The 27,367-nt window shown below is 38.0% G+C and overlaps 1 protein-coding gene across 3 annotated transcripts; it reads right to left on the bottom strand.

Annotated features, from left to right (window-relative positions):
* Window positions 1–573: 573 nt before the first annotated feature.
* On the bottom strand, window positions 574–27,367 carry LOC139147610 (cytochrome b5-like). 3 transcript variants are annotated; one of them, XM_070718761.1, is made up of 7 exons: window positions 26,904–27,367; window positions 17,962–17,998; window positions 17,235–17,326; window positions 13,672–13,701; window positions 10,732–10,772; window positions 9,661–9,720; window positions 574–3,077 (listed from the first exon to the last, which is right to left on the bottom strand). In XM_070718761.1, exons 1-6 carry the CDS (start codon window positions 27,015–27,017, stop codon window positions 9,702–9,704), a joined length of 333 nt encoding a protein of 110 aa, XP_070574862.1. In that variant the 5' UTR covers window positions 27,018–27,367; the 3' UTR covers window positions 574–3,077; window positions 9,661–9,701. The 3 variants fall into 3 exon arrangements, with proteins under 3 accessions (XP_070574862.1, XP_070574860.1, XP_070574861.1); XM_070718759.1 differs by lacking the exon at window positions 9,661–9,720; XM_070718760.1 differs by lacking the exons at window positions 9,661–9,720; window positions 13,672–13,701 and having other exon boundaries at window positions 26,904–27,218.

The raw sequence follows: 27,367 nt of genomic DNA, 5'->3' as shown, positions 1-27,367 counted from the left end.
TTCACAGAGACTATACAGCCATTTTGAATTATAGACACGGTAATTAATTTTTGGCATTTATTTTGTATTTAATACCTTTTTGTGGCGATCCCTAAACTGTACTCTTTATTATGTGTGGTCTCAACTTTCCCTGAGCAAGTTGTTTTAACCTTCAGTTTGAGAAGCATGTTACCATAAAAAGGGGTTATTCTCACGTGTCCTGGGCAGTCAATTTACACCAAAGAATGGACAATTAGACCTTTGGAGGGGGTGCACAAAAATAGCGGGGAGGAAGCAAAAATTACAATCATTCCAATTTTAGAAAAAAAAAAATTACATGATCGACGGATAATAAAGATATAAATTGAAGAGAGAGAAACAGTGTACATCTGTGCACAATCTCAAAAAAACCCGATAATTTTGTCGAATTCTGAATATCAAAACAATTACACATCAGAATCCTGACAAACTCTCCAAGGATCCAATGGGACATCCTTCAGCAAGTATTGAACCAGGATTGAGGGCGCTGTGCCACTGTCCACAGCCTGGTTCCTTCTCTCGCACACCAAATGCAAGACACAATTTTCCCATATATGAAATGGAGGATAATATTTTATTTTCTGATACAAATTACAAATCAAAAGACTCTTTGTCAAGGCCAATAATTCGTCTCCATATCTTTCACCATAAATTAAATTCATTATTCTCCACATAAAAAAGACTGCACCTGTGCCAAATATTCCATTCATTTTAGCGTTACAATCATTTGTTGAACATCGTATGTTCATATTGACATGTTGGTGGGGGCATTTTCGTCAAAGTCTTCTACGCTACAAGTGAAAAGAGTGATGAAAATTGCTTTTGCTGTATCAAAAGTATTTAGTTTCCTTTTCTTCTATTCCATTCCAGTGTCTCTAAGTAAATTAACAGCATTAAAATGAGGGAAGGGTTTGCAATGAGAAAGTAATCTGCCTTAGTGCATTTGCCAAGGTTTGGGTACACTAGAAACCCCTGTGTCAATTCTCTTGTCCCCCTGATGTGATTGCATTGATGAGCTGGGGGGAACCCTGATGACATGCCTTTGGAATCAAGGTAAATTGACCGGGGATCAACCTTATCAAACACACGTAAGCTGCTATGGCTTTCATACTGAAGAAAATATCCCCAATCGGGGCTTGCTACCTACACTTGGTATGTACATGACCAACTTTATACTTTGAACATGCAGCATTAAATGGTCGTAACATGTGGAAGCGTTTGCTGTCGTCAAAACATTTCAGTACAAGAAAAGGAAAGCAAATCCAACATAGTATGAGATGCAGTGCTTTGTGTTTGACTTTGAATTCGCCTATATAAAATAACATAGCAAAGTTACCCGACAATCATTGACCTTTGAACTAACAGTGACCCAGAGGTCACTTGAACTCCCCTGATGAGAACAGCTCGTTGAATAAGTAGTGGCACTTGCGAGGGGAAATTTAAATTCTGGGATTGGTATCAAATGGGAACAAGCACACGGTCACAATGAAAAAAGACATGTTCATCATTCTCTGATTCTAGAAAAGCTGGTTTGTTTTTTGTGTTTCGTAAGTTGCGATTCTTGGGATGTGCATGATGAATTTAGATAAATATTTGTGTACTATGGCGCAAAAGTTCGCTTGTAACCGTAGATATCTCAGAGTTCATAGGTTGGTCTTCTAGAAACATTTTCACTGCTATCAGCTGAGGTGACAAAGTCACTGGGACACAAAACTTTTTTGTGGGAGCACAGCCCAAAAACTACTAGTGACTGGTGGGGAGTACAAAGTGCACTGCAAGACTCAAATGTTGAGTTGGTTAGTTCTGGTTAATCATATTACTTTCCTTAGAACTATCAGACTAAAATACAGAAACTTGGAGGTAAAATGAAGGGAGGATGAAAAGCACTAGTAGAAAGGTGAGAAAGTCTCTGATTCATTGAAGTATAGGTAATAAACATCCAAGTATAGCTAAAAGATGTCATAGTGAAGCTAACATAACTGTTTTACATTTCACATTTTCTTTCATACTGCTTTTTCTTCTGTGCTTGACAAGTCCATTGTACGAAAATTAAGAAAGCTGATATTGATGGGTCAAAAAATGTTTCATTGAAACACAACACACAAAGCCTAATGTCTCCGTAATCTCACCATGCCTTCACATTGCTCCAACCTTTCTGTTGGCATTGGTCAAGTTTTGACCTTACAGACAGAGACTGAACCAACAACAGCAACTTGCAGAACTAGATAGTATACGGCCATAGAGGAATATGTACATCTCTGCTTGAAAAGATAATTCTTGGGTTCAACAAGAGGTAAACGAGCAATTGGTTACTGTCATATATCAGGCTTATAGATTCGGTATATATTTGCTTTGCTTGTTTCTCAGATGACCAAAAGTATGGGTGGTCAAACACTGCAAAGAGAAAGCATAAACCTACATAGTGGAATGTGAAAAGGGGGCATAAATGTTAGGAACAAGATTGAAGATAAAATGATAGAATATTTTTATTACTTCAGCTATGTGATACCACAGTAATAATCGCTGCACATAGAATTCTGGGACAGCGTTGACATAGTGATTTCTTTTTTTTCATTTCTTTCTGTTTTTTTCTTGGACAAGGTAGAATGTGCCTCGAGGACAGATATTTGGACACTTGGTTTCACAATACTTTATCGGTCTACCCCTTGTTGCGGCTCACTTTGAAGCCAATGAAGTACATAAAGTTTTCACTCGCTTAATTATTCCCCATACAGTTTACACAGGAATGGCGGCCATTTTGCATTTCAAGTGTACAGAAATATCGGGTAATTTGTTTCTTGTAACCAAATTTTGCACGGTGACTCCCTGATTTTTATTCTTGACTTAAATGTTTCTGTATTTCAATATCGAGGCACATACTACGTTACATTATGACAAAGTTATGATTTGCTGTAAAATTTCTTGTATAGCTTGGTCAACGATGATCGATGATGTGGTCGAGGATTCAGTTGCTGCTGTTTGCACCACTGGTGTAGTACCGGTATAAAAATGCCACACCCAAAGACATCACTGCTGGTATGAGCCAACCTGTCCATGCACTGAAATGACAAAAAGACAAAAAAGGAACAGAACATTAGGCCTAGTTTCTTCATGCACTGCTTTACTGATCTGTGGATGTTACAGGATATACAGAAAACAGTAAGACATTTTTTCCTTCTAAATAAGGCTGTTCACAACTTTACTAACTTTAGGTATGGGCTCACATATGTATTTGTGACAAAATGTCAAAGCTGGGTCTACTGAGATAACATGTTTCTTGGTACAGAAAATTTAAACTTTTCTGTTAACTTTCATCAGGAAACTTTGAACAATTCTTCCGAATAATCAAGATAAAAACATGGGGGTCACTAAAATGAGACAACCAAGTATCTAAACTATTTTCCGCGTGTGAGGAAGGGTGTGTAGTACCTGAGATGTTCACAGCCTGTAGTTTTCCTGAAAATCCATGTTTTTCTAAATACTGATAACAGAGGGTATGGTGGCCATTTTGAATGTCAAACAGCTGTAAAGTTTAGGCAAGTTATTTCTTGTATCAAAAACTTAAAACTTCATTCTTGATTATGGAAACAACAAAGCTTCCATGAGGAAAGTTTGAGCAAGTGTTATATTATTAATTCACTGTTTTGAGGCACATATTACCCACAATCAAATGATACGTTTCAGACTCACTGACAATTGCCGTATGTTTGAATGGCAAACGGCTGTATGTACATGATCACCGGTGTAATATCTAATATTTTCCAGTCCAGTGACTACCATACACTAAATGGTATTGCTAACATCTAGGCAGTAAATGTACATGGAAAACCCCCTATGACCCAACCAGATGACTTGAGCAATAACATTCCCTTGGGAGAATATAACTCTTGCTTTTCATACACCGCACCAGTGACTAAAATACACTGGATGGCATTGCTAATACCTAGGCAGTAAGTGTACAAGGAAAACCCCGTAGGTCCCTATCAGATGACTTGAGCAATAATCTTCCCTTTGGCGAATACAATTCTTGCTTTTCATACACCGCACCAGTGAATATAATCTTTGTAAGTCTTTATGCAGCCAAAACCACTGGCTCAGTGACCTATGACCTCTGATTATAATTACCATGATTGTCTGCAAAATACTACAAAATAGTTTGTATCATCATTATTCTCAGAACAATGTATCATTGTTTGATCCAATAAAAGGAAACATTACAGCCATACTTTACAACAACCACTGACTGAACACTTTTGAGGCTGACTTGGACTTTAAAAGAAAGTTATTATGATGCGTCTGGGTATTACAAGTAACTAGGCATGCTGAAAGATGCACAGCAGAGAGGTATGTAATTGTCTTGAAACTGACATTGTACGAGCAGAAGTACGGCCTCGTACTTTCATATTACGAGTTTATTGACCTAATTTTTTATGAATACGCCTAGGACTATGTTGTATTCCATGGATGAAAGATTTTTGTTTATGTGAAAGGATTTTACGACAAACGAACGCTTAGACACATTTTCTGTGTATATTCGAAACTCGGAAATAGGAGCGGGTGTGAACTTCGTATGATTATTTTTTTGGTCGTGAGAGCGGGTTCAGTGCAGTGCGGAGGAATACTTTTAGGCTTTGACTTTCGGACGAGTCTGTACGTATGGGTCAAGACTGGAGACGACGCGACACTCTGACTTATTATACGCCACGATGGTAGACTTTTTTGCAGACGTCGATTGTAACATTAAGCTGTTAAAGAAGAACCAAAGAAGAGGTTGCAATGTCCGAACATGACAATCTGAAGTTATCGAAACAGTTTCTCTTCTCAGGCTGAATTTAGTACGACCGAAAGCAATAAAATAAGGCCTGATACTGAGATACATTAACGAGAATGAAATCCGACAGTCAAAACACTTTATCTTCCGAATATCGTATTGATGAAAATCAAATGAAATCCGACGATCGAAAGTTTCTCTTCAGAATTTAGTTTGACCAAAAGCAATAAATAGCGCCCGATTCTGACGTATATTTACGTTTAGGCCTATGTCAAAGCCAAAAGAAATCGGACGGTTGAAACGGTTTCTCGTCCGAACAATACAGGTTCGAAATACCTGTACGTAAGGCTGTGAAAACAAAAGTAACACTCTCATTACAGAGCTCATCGTAAATAATGATCAGTTAACGAGGTGTCAAAACTTTTCAAACAGCAATTTTGGGTGAGTCACTCTGCGCAAAACGATAGTAAGGGTGTTACCGTTTGCTTTGTGATAACCCGTCGAAACACCCGGGTATAGAAAACTCAAACAGTCAAAACAAGAGCAAATCAGGCAAATAATTGACACCTATAGAATATCTGACGTCGGCTTGGTTTATGAGATTGGCGACAGACGCTGGAGACAATAAGTTTTGGCTCATTTTGTTGACCGCCGGTCGACCTCGATTGGTTGTAATGCACTTGAACCTACCGCCGTTGTAAATCTTTTTACTTTCTCGAATTCGAAAGTGCAATGATTTCACACACATAAAACCTGCGTGGCTCGCGAGTCAGCTTATGACCTCGAAATAATCTGATCACCACATTATGTTACTCACAGTGTACAATGAATAATATGAAGGATTTTATGAGTTGGCGGGTGTTTTTGTGGCACCCGTGTGTACCTCATATTGTACAGTCTATTTGAAAATGACCTCTACTCAACAATGATTTTAAAGACTAACATTTTTCTGACCTCGCATTCAACTTCAAGTTTTGAAAAAGCACATTATCGGAACCACACTTTTATTGGTGTATATTGTTGAGAATACGGCCCCGCCTATTGAATAATGGTATAGTCAGGTCACTGTGGGGTCAATATTCCTGTCATCGCGGAACTTGCAGAAGCCATACAAGATATCGATGCTCGATACTTCTATATTCAATTCGTTCGTTCGCGCTCCTGAACAACAAAAAAACATCACTCAAAACCAACTCATCACATTCCAAACTTACCTAGCTACACTCAGTTCGGTAGATAAGTTCCAGGCATCAGTCGTAGTATATATGCTGACGTCGATTTGTCGACGTCAACGTAATAATGTATTTTTACAAATATATTTATTTATTTGGCGTTAATTAGAGGAAAATCACATCAGAGGGTGGATGACGTATGTATTACAATATCGTGGGTAGGCTAAACTGGCCGTTCTGTTTAGGGAGCGTTCAGTTTTTACAGCCTGGGGGGGCCGGCAAAATCTTGTCGCCGGTGTTGACCCCTCCTGCATTTTTTGTGAAAAAAAGATGACCCCCCCCCCTTTGTCAGACGAAAAAAATTGATGACCCCCCCTTGAAAAATAAGCAAAACCCATATGTCAAATTTAACCGCATGGTTTGGATTTGAACTCTGGTACGCGGAGCACTTTATTCGTGTAGCAGAGATGCCAGTGCACTAACTTCTCAGCCACATCCATTGAAACGTCTGTTAATTAGGACGACTGTAAGGCAATTTTTAACTTCATTTCCATAGGCAACTCATGTCCATGGACATTGTATAAAGTAAACTTTATTGGAGTGGTTCGCCAAAGGCAGCCCTCCGGTTAAGAGGGTCATGGGCCATTACGTAAAGTCAACTTTATTCTAGTGGGCCACAAAGGTGGCCCGCCGGTAAAGAGGGTCGATCATGGCTATTGCATAAAGTAGACTTTACTGGACAGGGCCGCTGAAGGCGCGCGGCCATTACCATTATTCAGTGCGTGATCCCAGGGGTCCCTCAAAAATGTTTCTAATACAAGCCGCGGCTTCAATTGGGAATTTTACAGTAAGATTGCCGTGGGGTATTACCTATAGTCAATTTAATGTTGTGGGCCGCCGGTAAAGAGGGTCGGATCATGGACATTGCATGAAGTAAACCTAATTGGAGTGGGCCGCCAAAGGCGTCTGCCTGTTAAGAGGGTCACGGGTAATACATAATGTATATTTATTGTAGTGGGCCGCCGAAGGCGGCCCGCCGGTAAAGAGGGTCGATCATGGCCATGGCACAAAGTGAACTTTATTGTTGGTATTATGTTTTTGAAAAAGCGATGACCCCCCCCTTTGCGGATTCCAAAATTATGATGACCCCCCCTGGATTTTGCCGGCCCCCCCGGCCGTAAAAACTGAACGGTCCCTTATCGCTATTATTGCCTACTCCCACCGTACCGCCCATCGTCTGTAACTTGCACGCGATGTTTGCACACGAACGAACCAAACGCGTGATGTTTTCTGGGTAGTTTCTATGAGTGTAGTTTATGCTACGTTCCGTCGTTCTCTTCCGTAGCCTAATCACCAAGGTAAGAAAGAGAATTATCCGGTTTGCCAAGAAAACTGCACGTTCCAGTTGAAAAATAAACACAAATCCTACATTGATTAGGCTACGGAAGAGAACGTCGGAACGTAGCATAAACTACACTCATAGAAACTACCCAGAAAACATCACGCCTGTGGAACGAACGCCCAATGCCAGTCACTCAGAGTCGTCGGTTTTCTTGCTACCCAAGTTGAAATATATGCAATTTTGAATGTCATTTTTGAAAATTCACTAATGCATGCAATACCAATTACGATGAACCCACAGTTTATTGTTGTTGAGATTTTGTCAACAGTGTTATAAATATAGTGCTGCAAAGTCAGTAGTAGGGCCTACCCACGTGAAAGACGTTTTGAACTCGTTCCCGTACTTGCTATATTCAAGCTGAACGTATTTATTTTCGCATATTTGCTATATTTTAGCACCCGTACTCAGAACCCCACTTTGACATTCTGTTTGGCATGTTTCTACGTTCATTTCGAATCCTATTTTGTCTTTTTTTTTTCAACGCTCAGTTCGACGCTGTTTTTGTTTTTCCATGCTCAGCTTGACGCTCACTTTGTCGATCTTGGGACCTGCATTACGTAACTCGTACTTTGAAAGTACGGCACATTACGTCACTCGTACTTCGCTCGTAGGTCTGCTCGTAGTTCGTCCGTTTTGAGATGATTAGATAAATGCAGCAGACAGGGCAGCCATTTTGTGTGTATGTTTGTCTGTGTGTCTGTGTGTCTGTGTGTCTGCTCATCTTGTAAGTCCCTCACATTTCGACAGCACTAAAAGGAATACATGACAGCACCATTAAGGGATTGCACATTCAAAGCTTCAAAGCAATGGATATGGTATATGACTACAAAATCTATAAAATACATACACAGCGGCAAAGCCATTCAAACACAGACCATGCATTTTACTTTTATTTTGGGTACAGCTAGGATCAGGCAATGAAAGCAATTTAAAGTCCCAATAAAACAGTCCAACAGGTGTATTTTCAAGAGCAACAACTTCATTCCATAGCTCCAAATTACCCTCCCCTAGTACATTGTAAAATTTATTGTGAGAAAAATTCCTTATCCAGACTCATGTGTAATGCATAGTCCTAGATGTTTGAAGTTTAACATCTACGGTTGCGTTGATGTGCGTCAAGTACAAATGTGTAGGAAATTACACACTCAGTTAAAGGCCCAGTAACTGTAACATTTTGATGAATTTTTCACTATTTTTGTTTTGTATGTCAAAGGCAAGTTTTTTGGTCCCACTCCCCAAAGCATGTCAAGACACACCCACTGTTTCAGTTGGCAACACTGCATTCTATTCGTGTGGAATGCTGTTCACATTTGAACTACCGTCCCAACAATGATTCAATTATCATTATTAACAATGCAGTCTACAAGTATTCAGGCTGAGTTGACAAGCTGAATATACATGTATAGTAGAACAAGAAGCTGTACATGTAGTTGACATTAAAAATAAAAATAGAGAAAAAATCTTCAAAAGTTACAGTTAATGGCCCTTTAAATGTGCAAAAACCAATGCACATATGTGCATTCAATACAGCAATCAAAGTCATGTAATGAATTATTGAGGAATATCAAGATTGTTTTTCTGGTGTTGTAGGAACTACTTGCATTGAATCAGATGCCGTGATTTACTGAGCTTTCCTTGTAAAAACGCTAAGTTTTATACATTGATCAAGACCGGTCAAGTCAGCTTCTTTTTCATGTTCACTGGGAAAACTTGTATGGAAAAAAGAGTTTGTTTCGCACAGCAGAAAATGAAACATTTATTGTCCATCACACCGCATGCCCACAATCCCAATTTGTTTTTGTTTTATCGTACGTTGATAGATCAAATGAATAAAAAAATATATACAACCATTACTCTCCTAGCAAGCTTGCCAGACACTAAACTTTACCTGCTGAGTAAGGTACGACACAAAGCTAACATATTCTGGGTATGTGTACAGGCATAGACCCTCGAGGGTCTATGGTACAGGCAAGAAGAAAAGGAACGACCTATGTGAATGAAGCTAACTAGGGCTGTGAGAGTCTAGCATGGACAATTCTACACAGTGTTTCAGAGAAGCAAGGACAAACGCATACTGTATAAACCTTGACGAGATTTTGATAGGGTTACCGATGAAAATTACACCCGATGGACTGTTCATCTGGGATTTTGCCATGTTATTTACACGCATATTTTTTATGAAATTTCTTTGGCTGATGCTTGCAAAATAGCTGTTTTTTTGTCCCTTGATTCAGAAGCTGAAATGGAAAGCAGTGTTTCTATTTATTGTAATCAACGTATTTGCCTACAGTACCTACCAGTATGTCAGTCGTGTTGTGTGGAGTGAGTACCACTGTATCTAACTGATGTTACAATTACTAGTGACAAAAAGATGGAAACAAAACAAAAAAAAAGAGAGTAGCGCTCGATGTTTTTTTTGTGGTTATGATACAATGACATCATGGAACAATTTACGCAGTATTTAATTTGTTATAGGAAATGGAGAATAACCACTACGATAAACCAAGCATCACGAGTGATAGCTTAAAACCATTAACATGCATAATGGAGGTGGGGGTTGAATGCCATGGCGCAAAGTTTTATAGGGACACTACTACTAACTTTTGATGATTTTTTGCGTTATTTTTATAGTATATGTCAATGGCAAGTTCTTATTCTACTCCCAAAAGAATGTTGAAACACCCACTATTTAGCTGGTCAACATAGCATCTATATGTGTAAAATGCACTGGTATTGTCTATTATATTGTATGTCTGGTATTGTCCAATTTGAATTCTGGTCTGCACCAGAATTCACTTGTCAACATTATCAATGCAGTTTACACATGTACTGTCTGAGTTGACAAGCTGAATACTGTGTAAATCACCATGCTTTGGGGAGTAGAAGAAGAAATTATGGTTGACATTAAAAACAAAAATAGTGAAAAATTCATCAAAAGTTAGCATTACTGGCCCTTTAAATATGCAATGAGATTCACTGCTTGAGAAATCCAGGTTTTTTTCCAATGATATCATTTCATATCAAAACATCTTTACAGTATGGTAATCTTTGCATTTTATCAAGAATTCATATGATACAAAATCTACCGCCTCTCGATTCAATTTTGATAGTGAGGCACAATTTGGCAAGGCTTGTGACCAGGGAAGGTGTACTTTCCATGACAACGGTTGTCCTTGGCAACTGGCGTTACAATTTCACAAAATGCTGACATCACTTGACAAGGCACCTGTAATTTACTTCCATGTGGCAAAACATTGTGCCAATGTTGAGGAAGAGAACATCAAGTGTGATGCAGCCAGAATAACAGGGATTTTTTAAACAGGAAGACAAGGACGTGGATGAAGACATAAAAAGAGGACTGAACTCACTTCTTCTTGGCGTACGCAAAATCTTCTCCGCTGCCCCTGACCTGAAAAATCAAGATGAGTGTCAAAATCAAGATTCTCAGTGACAGCATGTGTTGGATTGCAATTAACTACATGGTATTTCATTTTCCAATTGTGAATCAATTCTTTATGTCTGACCTATGACACAGAAATCATTAATTTGCTGTGCTCAGGTCAATTTACTATGGAAAATTTGATTTGAATTTCCAAGCTAAGCACAATTAAAGGGTCAACTTTTAGGCCAAAGTTAAATTAAGATGTAACCTTTACCCTGTATAACCTGGCCAACGTAAAAAATGTATTTGTTTCCTGTAACAAGTCCTACGAAAATTATCTACAAATGTTTCTTCTTTTCTTTGTTTTAAATTTTTCAGTTCACAACAGCTGCAAGACAGCTATCAAGTTTGGTAAATTTCTGAAAATGCAACGAATATTTTATCATTGGAAGGTTTAAAATGTGTTGCATCTGACTGCAGGAAACAAATGTATTTTTGGTTTGGCCTCGTTTCTCTTTTGTACCTGCATAAAGTGGGTCTGTCGTACCAGGAGATATAAATAATATATTCTAATACTTTTGTTATTTAGACCGACTGAACTGCCTCCCTGTCAACCGGAAGCCAGTAAATAATCACATACCAGCAGATCACAATAAAATATTCTGTATTTGCTTTACCATGACGATAGTCCAACGTTACACCCAATGTGATGGTGGGACATTGTTTTCAGGTACATGCAAAATTAATGATATGCTTTTATGACCACTACCAATAATGTGGGCCTCAAAACCTTTTGCCAGACTAAAATTTGCTGTCAAAATTTGCTATCAATCATTCATAATGTCAATCCAAAAACATATCTTACATTTACAAAACTCAGCTAAGATCAATAGCAAGTCACATAACATATTTCATTATCCCATTATCCCACTTTGACATTTTTGCATCAAAATAAGAGTAAAAATGGTGTACTGAGAAGTATTCTGATTAAGATTTCCTTTCACCTGAACCAAAGAATCGGTTGTTAATGAATGTTTCCAGTTATTTGTCCTTAACACGTTCATTCATGTTTCTCTTTGAATGGTTATCCAACCAAACCATTGAGAAGAATATGAAACAGACCAAATTCTCATCCTGAAAGGCCATTCTTTGACACCGTTGTCATTTCCTGCTAGTCTGTTTGTACATGTTAGGTTTTACATTAGTTGCATGGCTGTTTTTTTCATTTTACCTCCATAATGACAAGTAAAGCACCATGCTAATCATAAATGATCATTCACTGCAATTTTCTACATGTACATGTACAGTATGCCCCTCAGGGACAAGTATTCGGCTCCAAAACTTTTACAAATCTTTTCTAGTCTACCACTGGGGGCAGCTCATGTTAAAGCTCTTGGAGTAAGAAAAAAATTTCACCATCTTTGTTTTTCAAAAATCAATCATTTTATTTTTGGCCATAGATTTAACAAAGGGATGGCAGCCAATTTGAAATTCAAATAACAGCATATGCCATCTAATTTGTTTCTCTAGTAGCAAACTTTGCATGGTGACCCTGATTTTTATTCTTGATTTGGTTAGAGTTATGGTTGGACTTGGAAGTTTCATATGACAAATTTGAGCAAAGGCTTTTACTAATGTACATGTACCTTAAGCAAGGAAATACAAAATCTAGAGACTCTATCCTACACCTATGATGCGGTGAACAGTTTTACTGTTGACAGTTTTCAGTAAGGGAGCAGGTTTTCCATGTTCAAGTTCAGCAAAGTCAAGCCTCAAGGGCCACCTGTAGATTTTTGGGCACCATTCTACTCATCAATTACAAACAAAACAAAATTATCTGTAAATCAGAGAAAGCTATTTATTACACTCACAAACCATCACTCTACTATTTGAAATTACAGTATGCAGACTTCTGAGGGCTGCTGTCAAGGCGATCAGCAAAGTATTACCCCTGTCCAAATATGGGTTTAATCACAGTACAGGCACTGTGGTTTAATCAGTTCCACATATCTCATGAAATTGACACTAGAAAACTAAATCAGTCGGCAAAGAAAATCTCTACTACACAAAATGTGAACCTTTTCAGGGAGTTACCCTTACGTCTCACTACTGACAAACTCTGTTGTTTTGTTATGCAAAATATAACAATACATGCAGCATACAGGCCGACCAAGGTGTTCTCTCAATTTTAAAGTTGTGTAACTCTTGGAGTCTGTAAGAATTTCTTGAAATTTCCTTTAGCAAGCTTTTTACTGATGCAAATAAAATTTTCATAAAGACAGAGCTTTTGTGTCAGTGGCATATCACACTGCCACAGACAGCACACTGACCATCAACCATTTCAAAATGTCTCCCCCAATACAATGAACTCAACAGAGACAAAGACAAAAGGAAGCTTTACATTATCTGTTCATGATTAAATTAAAACTGTACATACAAAGGTCTTAGGGCTACCCCTGCATATTTCTGTCCAAAATAAAACCTAAGTATTACTCTAAATCCAAAGAAAAAACTTGTTTTGAGAATGAATGCAGATTTTACCATGAAACAGGGCCACTGATACGTGAGTTGGGTGCTGGATTTAAGTACACAAAAAAATACTGACCAAGTTTAGATGGAAATATATTGACTGACTGGGATAAAAGCATTGCTTGAGCCACACAAGTGAAATCCCGCATGACACTTTTAAATTGTTATACCTAATATGATTAAAAATCATTCGAACGAACTAAACCAGTGGTGACCATGAACTTGACTCTGTATCGCGAGGCGGTTTGATTCTGTTCCTTTTCAGGCTGTTGCGTACCGTAATGTTCACTCATCAAAGAGACGTTCTTTGTCAAGTTCAATGTGAAAGACATAAACACACACAAAATCTTGTGAAAGTTGATATGTATTGAAGGTCTCAAAGAATTGGTCTACTTACATCTACTGGTTTGATTTTGTCATAATCCTCCTACAAAGAGATGAAATGCACAGAGGAAAGAAAGAAAAAAAGGTATATTAATTTATAGATCAATGGTTAGATTTTATGATGTAATAGAGATGATTTGTGGGGTACTGTACGAGTTTTGCAAACCGATGGGTGTCTTTTAAAAGAAACATGATACTTCAGCAGATCAGATGGGATAAGTCTCACAGCTGGGATTGCATGATTTTATTAGAGTTTAAATCATTAACATGTAAGTTTGATTCAAAAACACACACATTCACAAACAAACAAACAGAAGCATACAAAAGCATACTCACTCCTACTCAGTGCATGCACACTACAATACCTTGTTTTCTAACAGATTTGAAAAGATTCAAGAAATATGTGTGACAGTAAGAAAGAAAGATATGGATTGGTATACAAGTATGTATATCTACTGTTTATGATGATGAAAGAAATAGTTTGTATATGGATATATACTATTTTGATCATACAGTATATAACCTCACATTTTAGAATATGATGAAATTCACATACTGTATAAGGTGTTGAAACAAGGCAAAACCAGATTATGACAGTCAAGAGTACATGTACATGTATCTGTGTGTGCGTATCCGTGACTGTCTAACCACTGAATTGAATGGCCTTTGACCTACTGACTAAATAGCCATGTTGCATTTCTGGCGTGAAACACAGTGTACAATGTACATGCAACTAGGCAGACAAACATGGTTCATTTCAAAAGGCTGGTTTATAATATGACAGTTGAACTCTCAATTCATGGAGCACACATCCTGCATACTGTAGGATATTGCCTGCAGCTGTTTTTTTTGGGTTTTTTTTACTAATGTACGGTGAACCAGTTTTCTGCTCTAAAAATACCCATGCTTGGAAAAATTACTGCACAGCCACTACAAGTATACTGCTCGATTCAATGAGAATGCTACGAGGTCAACTACATATAATGGGGCATTTTTAATTCTCTAAGTGCGTAGCTTTCACCATGTAGAAAAAGCCAAGACTTTTGAGTGAAACTGACAAAGTTGACGATTAGCAACAGATATAACATTCTTGGCGCTTTGAAAAAAGACTTCTTCATCGGCCCTCGCTCATTCACTAAAAATGTCCATATCAGTTTGGCGTAACTTTAGGTACAATACATGTATATGATTGATTTTCATTTCTTGGTGAAGATGATGAATTGTTTTGTGTGTACACTCACACACAATGCCTAAAGGGTTAACTAGTTGCAAACGGGGCATACCAGAAATCATTCAGTTCTATCAGATGCTATAAATCGTAGATGTAATAAACATGTACATACAAGTTTTATATCTATCAGCCGTAATGGCTAAATTTATTGAAGCTTTACGGCAACATCTAAGAAGTGATATCGCCACAAACTGATGACTGCCATAGATGAACTGACTGCCATGATAGACAAAGCATAGTAGCCAATTCACTGCAATATATTGTGGGCACCACTTCCTGAATATTGCCAGCTTTAATTTACAATATATATAGCCATGATTTTGTCTGCTATAGCAGTGCGCCAATGTGCGAGCAAGGTGGATGTGTGTGAAAACGTAATGAAAGTTCAGTATAGTTCATTTGAGGACACTACTACAAAGGGCTCTCAACTCAGTCCAGTCTTAGGGTCAAAGTTCACTTTCATGATCTCATTTCTCATCCTGGGGGATTTTAGCTGGCACACACTCATAGTTTTTCAACATTAGAACTTTGCATGCTTTCCGAGTTAAAAATTTTTGTTCTAAAATGTGTGGAAATTCAGCAGAAATCACAGAGTAGCTCCCAAATGATCAGCCAGTTAAATAGCAAAGCCTAATGATCGGCTACTGATAACCTTCAGTTTCTGTTTACAACTGCAGGGTAGTGGGCACGTGCACACGCTAACCTAACAAATGCCGATCAAGGTCAAACGTGATAGGGGTCAGAGTTGAAAGGTCAAGTGCCATTGTTGCTGACAGACTATAGTAATTGTACATGTAACCCACACTCACAGATTAAAATGCAAATAGATGCCAAAGAAAGATAAGTGAGTGGCATTTTGAATGATTTCTGAAGGTGATAGACAAAGCAAATATGTTATAAAGGTGATAACATTTTGTGAAATTTCATATCAGCATCCAATGACACTCAAGCAGGTCATACAAAGCACAGATTTTTTCACCAACTTAGAATTTAGTCCATATAAGCGATAGTTTTCTCTTATATCACTAAAGAACTTTCAGGAAAAAAATAATACGGTTCAAGTTGACAATCTACTTTGCTTTTGAAATAACTTGAAGCACTGAAAATGAAAAATGTATGTGTAAACTATCTTTAGCAAATATTCAGAATAATTGCAGCTAAAATATTTTCAGAAGAAACAAAAACTTTTGCATGGTTTACTTATGAAATAAACATTGGCAAAATCAAAACTATACATTACTTGATAATGAAACTGAAATGGTGAGTAACTTCATGAAAGATACTGTATCTCTGAAACTGACGGCAAAGACATATATAATCAAGTTCCATGGTTGTGACACAGGGGATATGTACATTGACATGAGCAATGCATTATTACCCAGTCAGGTGAGCAAAGTGTGTAGAACACTCTGGGTGTTCCATTTCATTGACCAACATACCTGTTATCACTCTTTGTATATATTTATAGAAAGCAAGTTTCTATATTTGGTGTACGGGTAAATATGTACACTGACAACTTCATTCATGGGCTAAGCTGTGCACTCACGTGAACACACATACAAACGCATGACAACTTCTTAAAGGGTCACAGAAGTGTGCAGATATTGACACGGAATGGACTGTATGTCTGATAAGAGTCAACTCATCTAATGTATAATATTACTGATAGATACTATGACATAGATTTTATGTGGAATGTTCACAACCCTTTCCTGATGCCTTTCAGAAAGGAAAATTACACAAATACAGGTGTGTGTGTGTGTGTGTGTACTTTATACATATTGTATACACATTTATATACATATATACACACATTGTGTGAAGTAATATTTACACAATATAAATTCATATTTAATGTACCTACTTAGTGTATATATGTGTACACACAATGTGCACACTGTATGTGTGTGTGTGTGTGTGTGTGTGTGTGTGTGTATATATATATATATATATATATATATATATATATATATATATATATATATTTATATATGTGTGTGTGATTTTTCTCATTAGTTTCAAATATATATATATATATATATATATTTATATATATACACATGTATAATTTGTGATCAATATTATATATATATATATATATATATATATTTACATATATGCACATATATAATTTGTGATCAATATTATTTGTGGAATTTTTGTACACTTTCCTTCTATCATCTGTAATCATCAGAAGATGATGTAATGTGGCAGGTTTGCTTTGGTCAACGAGACCTATTTATGAAACATCGGTAGCTCAACGCATTTGGGATGGCACTTTGAGGAATATTTCAGGTTGATGACCTATGCTGGTAAAATGAATCAAACTGAACAGGATTACTTACCGGGCGAAGCTCACCAATGAGGTAATCTTTCATCATTTCACGAGCGTCTGTCGAATGTCCAACATCTTCAAATGATTCTGATGCATTATGACCTGAAAATCAATCACGTGAAGAGAGAAAAAAGATTTAGTACTGTATGTCTTCACCCTTCTCACATGTCTGTAAGCTTTCCAAATATTGGGATTAAATTTCAATGTCAATGGGTCAGGTAAACATTGAATAAAAAGACACACACACATGACAGGTGATGCAAAATGTAAATGATGATATTGTTTGTATTCAATCACAAAATCCCTCAAAAAGCCATGAAGAATTGTGCATACATGTACATGTACCGTATGAAAAAACTGTAACTTTAGATAATACTTGAAAGTCTTTTCATTCTGGAATAAAACTTTTTTTTCCTTTTCCTTATCCTTACAATTTGTTGAAATACATATCAGCCTTGCAAATACAATAAATTGTGCATAATATTCAATTTTATATTATTGACAAATGCATTAAAGCCTAGACTGCGATTCAGTTCTAAAGAATCACATTAGATATTGGGCAGTAAATGATGTGTTGATAAATTGAACCCTAGGCGAAAACCAGTATGTTGGTGGCTTGTAAAAAGCGATGATTAGGAGTGTCAACAATACATTTTTTGAGAGAATGTATTTAACAAACAGGACAAAAATACTGGAATATTGCGGCTACTAGCGCTGTATATAATATGACACCTTACCTCCTTGTTCGAGAAGAACCTCCTCACCGCCCGGATGCTGTCAATAGAGTTGAGACAAAAAACGTCACTTATTAACTCTCATTTTTGCATTTTTAAGCAAATATTCGATCGTACAACATGTACTGGCCACAGCAGGATTTCTAATTGTCATCAAAGAGCCTAATTACACATCATTTGGTGAATTGTTGGAAGACAAAATGATGTAATCACTCACGCTTTCAGACAACCAGCACATTTACATTCACCTACTATTAGCAGAATTGATTGTGTAGGAAGTTAAATTAAAGCGCAGTGGTCGTCGCGCTGCGCATCCTCCTGAGGGGTCCCCCTCTGTTGTAAACAAATCCAAGAACGCCGCACATGTTACGGGTTGATTGTAATGTTTGCGATATTGCCGCTTGTTAAAATGGCGGCTGATCTGTCACAAGTATACCAACTAACCAAATGTAACACGCGATAAAAGGTCAATTAATCTAAGTTAAATATCTGCTGAATATTGAACAATAATTGCACGCTGGATTGAGATCACATTTGCTCATGATTTTCTTGAATCAGTTGAATGGGGCTCGGCTACTGTTATCGCTCGAGCCATAGAGCTAGACGTACGCATGTACGCATGTATACGCCAACAGACTATCAACGACCGGGCTCTAGTTTTCGACATCGCTAGCAAGGACGAGAGCTTTCATTTCAAGAGGCCCGACAAGAGTACAAAGACAACAACCCAAACTACAGAAATCTACAGCTCGCAGAGCAATGCCCGCTGCAGCAAGAAGCATCTCTGCATCTGTTCCGTTCCGTGGTCTGTATGAACGTCCGTGTCAAACCGGGTATATGGCGCGCTACACTCGGCTGTGGAGAATCCAACTCAACTACAAAGTTTACCCCGTTTTGGGATGCAAACGAGAATTCCGAGTTCAGGTATCAAGTCAAGTGAAGGACCTTTCATAGGTCTTCTTGTTATGTGGGGGTTATCTCACTTGAAAGAGGATTCAGACCTACCCGGCAATCAGCAGGTACAACAACGAAGTTTGCCCATCACCGGTAGGCCTACACCAGCTAGCGGTTGGATCACTGCCATGACCGTGCACAGGACCGGGGCACAGGATCTCTCGATACGTCTATGCACGGTGTAGCCGTGCAATTTTCCTGCCAAATGCCGCGAAAACCCGCTCGTTTTGTCTATTGTTTCCTGTCATTTTACTATTTCTTACCACGTAATACTAGGAGCAGTAAGACATGGTGATCAACAGTTGGTTGTGGGCCAAGTCGTCGCCGGCCGGTACGTTGTGGGACCGGATTCTCTATATCCGTGTACGTCAACGCGGTGACCGTCTCCCAACATCTCCCGTGTCCTGCTCTGGCTTGCCGATCATGGTCTTGAGTGTAATTTTTGTGTTAGGCATTGTGCTTGTTGCTGGTCTACATATATAGGCAATGTTGATCATTTTAGTTATGTATTTTCACTGTACTGTACATAGCATTGTGTACAACCAACGTGATCGCGCGCGATCAAACCTTTTTGTTCACTGTGTCTGCGTGCAGTAAACTCAGCGACATACTGTGCTGAGTGTAGTGTCCCAATGTTCGTAGCTCTACACGAGTTTATAGATAGAAATACACCACTGAAGTTCGTTTCCGATCTTAATATTTTACTATTGCATGATGTTGAGTCTTACAAAGGCCTTAACAAAGTGGGAGACTGCTCCCATCTCACTCCTATTGAAGTTGAGAAGACTTATGTTTACAAAAATTTATGTTTATCAACAAAAAAATCACGCACGCGCAGCGCGACGACCACTGCGCTGTTAAATTAAACTAACACCTGTATAACCACATATACAATTCCCTTTGACATGGTACATTATCTCTTGTGACCTTTTACCTGTTGCTCTGCATCTGTTTAAAAGTGCAATTCACACTTTTATATGTTTTCTGTTCAGTTTTTATTCCTTTAGTATGTGCTTTTGGTTTCATCTCTTCATGAATGTACATGTGTCTCTTCAGGGAAATTTAGCATAAAGACACAGAATGTGTCATGACAGGGGTAGTTATACTGAAAAAGACATGACTCATAAAAATTACCCCAAATATACGAGTATCATGATGACTGGAAATGCACACAGAGCTTTTGAAACTGAATGTAATACCATTCGATGACGCCAATGTTTTAATCAATTTACCTGCACAAGAGAGAAAGTGAAAGACAAAGACATACTGAGAGCTTTGGAAACCCAATGTCATACTGTTTGATGACGTCAATGTTTTGATCAATTTATGTACCTGCACAAGAGGGAAAGTGAAAGACAAGGACAAACCGAGAGCTTTGGAAACTGAATGTAATACCATCCGATGACGTCAATGTTTTGATCAATTTAAGGGGAAAGTGAAAGACAAAAACATATTGTGCAAGAAGAAACAAGCTACATTGTAAATGTGTGTGTTCATTGTTGATTATTGTCTCAAAAAAGAGGATATGCAAGGATATATTGCTATGATATGGTAAAGCGGATACACATGTATATGTGTGGACTACGAGTAACACTCATATTACAGTCTATAAAATCACATCATTGAACACTGTTTACAACTATTTACATTCATTTTAAAGGCGGAGCCTCCCTTTAAAAGGACGCAAAGGTATGGCGGCGTTCATTGTGTAAGTGGACACCAAACAGGCAACACGCGGGCACACGCTCCAGAAAATGCCACTTTTTAGTTTTCCCCGGCCGCAAAAACACAGACAGACTGCCAAGCGGTCAGCGTGAAGTTGCTGCCGATCGAACTCTGTGGTTATATTCAAAGTTTAACGCGACTGGAAGACAAATTTTAAGAAAAATTCGAGCGTTTGTGGTTGGGAATCAATGACCGTTGGCGATTTGAACAGGCCATCACTCAAAAGCTTGCATAAACTCTGTTTGCAGGATTAGCCAAAATGTGACAAAAGGTTGAGATCAGTTTGTGTAATTAATGTTATAGAAATCAAACATCATTACTGGCCATGTGTTTGACTGGGAGGAGAACTCCACTAATGCGAGAACCTGGGATTGAAAAGTGCGGCTTTAAAAAAAATTCTTGAAGTAGCACAATAAAAAACTATTACTGACTCTCATTAATTAAAATTACAGTTCAAAATCTGTTAAAAGGTACTGACAAATAGCTGTTTGCTTTTTGTGAGAACACTGGGTAGTGAAGAGAACTTTCCCTATGATACTGAATATTTTGAAGCAGACAAATACTTGAACTGTTTTTAGAAAAGAATTAGTTGAAACATCCTGGGTGTACCGGTTAAAGCCCCACTCAATTATCAGATTTATCTAATATAAATATTATTTCCTTGATAAAATATTCAATGGAAAACAAAAGAATGACAAACTGTTAATGGGCTTTTGACACATTTGCTAATGCGAAAACCAGGAATTGAGAAGGGCGCCTTTAAAAATGGCAAGTTTTGCAACAGTAGACATGAAGAAGGGCCAGCAATATCTGGAAACATGGAAATCCCTATTTGCTTTTCGTCTGGTACTGTATTTAACTGTGTGTCTGACAACAGGTGTATGTTTACGTAATAAAAACAGGCATGGAGATGTGTCGGTAACACATTACAAACAACTCATACAGTGTACATGTACATGTATGGCTTGAACCAAACACCATGATTTAACAATCTGCCTCCTAGTTTGTTTTTTGGGGGGCCCTAAAAATAAAGCAAATCATGGGAAACAAAAATTCTATTTAACCAACCAACACACTTAATCTCACATAGAAAATTCAAATTAACTCTAAGAAATTAGAATAACAATAAAGCCTGGGACACTTTGAGGTTCTACCCAGTAATACTATTACCGGTATAGTCATCACAAAAGACACTTCCACATTTGGTCATTACTATTAAAGCTAGTGAAAGTGAAAGAACGTGTCACAATCACAAAAAGCAATCTGACTATCGATACCTTGATAAAGATGACCACAGATTGAATCAGTAATTTTGTGATCCATGTGGAAGGAAGCAAGATTGGCAGTCAATAACAAATCAATTTACATATTTGCGATTAAAAGTTTCTGACAGACCTCGGAGAATGACTAGTTTCCTGCATTGTACAATAGTTCCTAATATTTCCATACTCCAACACGAATCGCTGGAAAAACAGCCCTTTGTTAGTGTTCGATTTTTGACAAGTTTTACCACTACAGAAGTATACATGTATGATGTAGTAACTTGTGATTGGAAATATGATAAAAACAAGTCAACATGGACCCTGCCACTGTATTCACGTCCCTTCCAAAATGTTAAGAAAAGGTGTTATGCTTGTAAAGCACCTTTGTGTCTTGTTTCACTGAAAAGCTAAACAGGGTACAGGCGTTGGAACGGCTTGAAAATAAATCATGTACATTAAGAACAATCAACCGCGAAAAGGTCCACTATGGTAGTACTCTAGCTCAAAGGTCCAATGTGACTGAGGTCAAAGGGTCATATACAGATGAACAGTGTCACTTGAAGTCTTCTCTCACACTGAAAAATTGTCCCTATATATGTAACTCAAGGTTGTCTGTGCTTATATGATACGCAAAAAATCAACATGTAAAAAAAAGTAAAACTAGGAACGCAGTGTTAGTTTACTTTTGCGATTTTTTACATGACAAAACTGAAACAGAAAGTCCTACAAGAATGGCATCTTGACTTCAATTTAAAGGACACAACCTACAATATGAATATTCAATGTCATTTATTCAAGTTGTAGGACAACCACCCACACACCATACAATGCTGAACACCTACAGTACCAGACGTCACCAAATCTGATTAATGGACGCAATCATTCCACATGGCTGAACGTTTAATTTCCTGTTCAAATCAACTTTCAATCATGTCATCAATTCTTATCAGGATCACATGGTAAAGAATCATGGAGGAAAATGATCCAGATCAGATATTATACTTATTTCAATCTCACAAAATCCAAATATTGTGCTACCATGACACTGGAGTATGTATTTTTGTTAATACAAAACACAAACGAAATTAAAACATAATTTTGTAATTAATTAATTAATTTATTCATTCATTTATTTTTTATTTATTTCTTTATCTATTTATACAGTGCTGGTAGTTTAGAAACAAGCAGTTTCGATTGATTGACTGACTGATTGACTTTTTTATTTATTTATTATTATTTATTTATTTATTTTCTTTCTATTTATTTATACAGAGCTAGCTGGTAATTTAGAAACAAAACCTTCAACATTACTGCTTAGACTTTACAGAGTGAAGACATAACAATTTTAAACATGTTGACCACAGCTGGAACCAATTACTAACCAGTATATACAGTACAGTTAGACATTGATATGAAACCTGGACTATGGAACTTTTGATCAAGAGACCATTTGTACCGAGAAGCCGGGGTTAAACTGTCATCATCAAATAAACAGCTACAGGGTGATGAGTCAGCTTTTATATGCTTGGATGTACATGTAATTAGTACATGTGGAAGAATGCTATACTTGACCCAATATTCCTATGGTAGTTATATGGTATATAATACATTTGATGCCCCTCAGCTAAATAGTAACAAACACCATACAATATGATAAATTCAAATATGGTTCAATAAAAAAGTGGGTTTTTTTCTGCCTACACATGGAGTGCATAGAGAGTTGGCACTGCCCTCATTGACCATGTTCTACGTGCACCATATCACACATTGAGTGTTAGTCCAACAAAAGGCAGAGTTCAAAAGGTCATATTTAGATGACCTAAAAACTTACAGGGTACCAAGATAAACATGGATGTGTGGTGTGTAGAGCCAAGCACGGGGCTCTAGTAATAGTAAGGGCAAGATTCAGTGAGACATGGCCGTATCAAAAATGTTCCTGGAAAAACCCTTGACATACATTTCTCAGCAATGGTTCTACTCCGGAATAAAAAGGACGCGATGCGTTCTACAGACTCAGTACGGCCAAATACTACCCTTTTCAGTAATAGAGCGCGAAGCCACTGCAGTGAACTGCAATAAAACTGCTCACACTAGTTAGTTTCAGCTGTAGCCAGCTGGCAAAGTCGACAACATTGTATGTCCCATGCAGACAGTTTGTCTGGGGAAGTTGAAATAAAAAAAGATTTGTACATGGACCAGTGCATGGTAATGTTACATTGTATCTTAATCTTGAACACAGGGTGCCAATCGTAAACTCTCATTTACAACTCGAGCCTCAGACAGAGCTTGTTTTGCCTTTGTACAAGCAGACTTTTTGGTCTTTATCAAGTAGCCTTGTTCAACACCAAAGTGGCCACGGCTACAGCTGAAACTAATTAGTGTAAGCAGTTTTATTGCAGTTCACTGCAGTGGCTTCGCGCTCTATTACTGCAAATGGTTGTAATCACGTGATGCCGGTACAAACAAGCCCACATGTGTACTAACGCGTATGGAAATACACATACGTCTACGCGCGTTTGCACACATGGCTTTGTTTGTACCGTGGTCGATTCGAATTCCGGGTTTGGCCTATTGGAATCGGTTCCTCTGAAAGCTACCAATCACTGTATTGAAACATGGAGGTAAAACAAGGAATTGGTCAGACCTGATCAGTGCCCATCTCATCCTGTCCAACTGCTGTTCATTTGAGAGTAGCATCACATATATGGTTCAAACAAATTCATTCTCCCAATTTTTAGATCAAAACCATGCTATCCAAGCTGCAAGCTCTGCCCATACTAGCTGGCCTATGCTATGCATAAGTCAATCCATATACCGGTATTGGTTAGGTCTTTGTTTTGAGAACAACAGACAATGATCGGTCTACAGAATTAAATCTGTTGTTGATTGGGAACTTGTCCCGGTCAAATTCAATCCCACAACCCCACTGAAGCAATGTGTATGACATCATGGTTTTCATTTAATGAGGGTTTTTCTTTGTGTACTTTCAAAGACCTAGATTTCAAAAACCAGTCTCAATATTATTGTATTTGAAGACCAGTAAAGATTGGAGCCTGATGTAACTAACAGATCTGTCTCAATATCACCTATCACTTGCAAGCAATGAGAATGATAACAATTTGTGAACTGAGAGACCAAAAAAGAGCACCAGTAGTCATGGTATTATAATGTACTGACTCCATCAAACAATGAACCATGATATCATTGCCAGATCGACAAACCGACTGTGCAGAAGCCCTCTCTTTGAATTTGAAAAGTTCTTGTACAGTAGACAGTAGAAACTTCCACTGTTTACGCTTGTTCACAAAAGAAGTGTAATGGGATGCTATTACCGTACTCGTCCGAGTATAAGCCCCTGCTCGTGTATAAGCCCCCCTACTGATTTCAGAGGATTTTAGAAAATGCATTACATCCGTGTATAAGCCCCTACCCTAGTGTAACTCAAATACAGAAAGGTTAGGAGAGTATATCTGGTCATTTAACTTGGCAAAATTACTTTAGATAATAAAGAAACCATTAAATGATGTTAAAACAATGGGAAACTGGAGTTCCCTTGACAGCATCGTAAGGAAAATGACACGTTTTCCCAGTACTATCTTGATTCTTTGACCCTGCTCACCCCGTCGCCTAAATAGAATAGTCTCACTCATGTCGGCCATTGTTCATTTTCATGCACAGCCACGATGTTTTCATGCTTGAAACATGCAGTTTCTTTTGTTTGAAGCAATTATCCTTCATTTGTGAAGACTTTTCTGGTGACTATTACAATTTTCACTGCTATGTTGTTGTTTTCACAAGATGTAGACAGTTTGATACTGGAATATTGAGTTACCTTTCCGTGTAAGCAATGCATGCCTGTTCACATTACTGTTGATCAGCAGCATACATGACGTCTTTGTTTCAAGTTTGGGGGGTTTTTGACGCTGAATTTCACCAAAATGTCACTTCTGTGTTCAGAGATTGTACAATCAGTTTCTTTGGATGTGTAAGTCGATTTTGAAAGCGATAGAAAGATCGAGTGGTGTTGAAAAAAATCGTGCATAAAATTAGCATAAATTATGCGTCCATGCCAGATAACATGGGGTTGCTCGAGTATAAGCCCTCCCCTAGTTTTACAGCTGTTTAGTGTTGCCGAACCGGGGGCTTATACTCGGACGAGTACGGTATAATCTCGTTGACTGAATTCATTATTCAAGGTGGACAGATTGGTCACCATGACATGCCTGCATAAGTTGAAGAGTATGGTTGCACAAGCGTACAAATATAAATCATGAATAATGAAACGAAGAACATACACAGATACTGAGAAACCATGAAATGAAAGCAGGTAATTGAAGTTCACATGCGAGAATTTTTAACTAAGATTTGTCAAATATGGTAGTTGTAAAACTGTCATTGTCTACAACACGGTCCCGTGTCAACAAAAGTCATGTTTCCCTCATTCAAAAAATTGCGATGGGGGTGTTATTGTCCGTCGAATTAAATTGGGTTTCGTCTGAAAGTGAAAATTGGCAATAATATCATCATGCATGTATCTATTCTATAGCGATCACGTGATCAACTATGATTTTTTCTATGGATAGGGGCACGTACATTATAAATATACGGGTAACGAAGCATCAAACAATGCCGATATGCATTTCCGTTTGTCGAGATTTTATGCTGTGACCTTTTAACTCGCGGTTTATCTAGTGATACATGTATCTTGCAATCGGGCTTTGCCTTAGATGAAGAATTTTGCCGATCACCTTCTAAAGTTTTCATAACGTGAACGAACCGGCCCGGTGAACCGGTCGCCTCGCTTCACGGGGAAGTAGCTAGAAAGGAATTCAGAGACCTGTAGAGAATACCAAAACGATACGCAGCTATAAAATATAAATCATGTCGGCACTGCCACAGACGACAATGATCGAGACATGGAGATAACACGTCAACGTTAAATCAGTGATGTCATGCATGGTTAATCTATGTAACTTGGTACGTAGTAGTAGTACATGTACTTACCTCTTCTAAAAATTTTGTGACATCGTAAACTTTCTTGTGGATGATTATCCAACACGATTGGCCGTTGTAGTGCTGCTCAATTTCTTCAAGGGAATACTGTTTGAGCTCTGACATGGTAAAATAATTTTAAAGTCAAGTCCAGGCCGACTGCAAGACACGACACCTCTTCTGGCTCTCGTCGAGGATGAATTTCTCAAATAACCTTTACCCTGCGCCGCAGTCACAAATTCGGCAAGAGTTTAAGAATACGAATGTTTTTCAAATTCAGTTGAACTGAAGGCCGTCACAGATTGTCTATCGAACGTGGTTACGGTAATAGGTGCTATAGACTTCTTTCAAAAACTTGCCAGGGGTGAAGATTTAGAGTACTTATGATCCAAAACGACAGTATGAGCTGCTGAAGTTTGATGATCTCGATCCCTGGGGCAATCTGAATACTTTTATAGTACAAGAAATATATGATT

The sequence above is a fragment of the Ptychodera flava genome, chromosome 13, assembly GCF_041260155.1.
Source record: "Ptychodera flava strain L36383 chromosome 13, AS_Pfla_20210202, whole genome shotgun sequence".
Classification (NCBI taxonomy): Eukaryota; Metazoa; Hemichordata; class Enteropneusta; family Ptychoderidae; genus Ptychodera; species Ptychodera flava.
The sequence above is the reverse complement of the archived record's forward strand: the minus strand, read 5'-3'. Positions and strand labels throughout refer to the sequence as shown.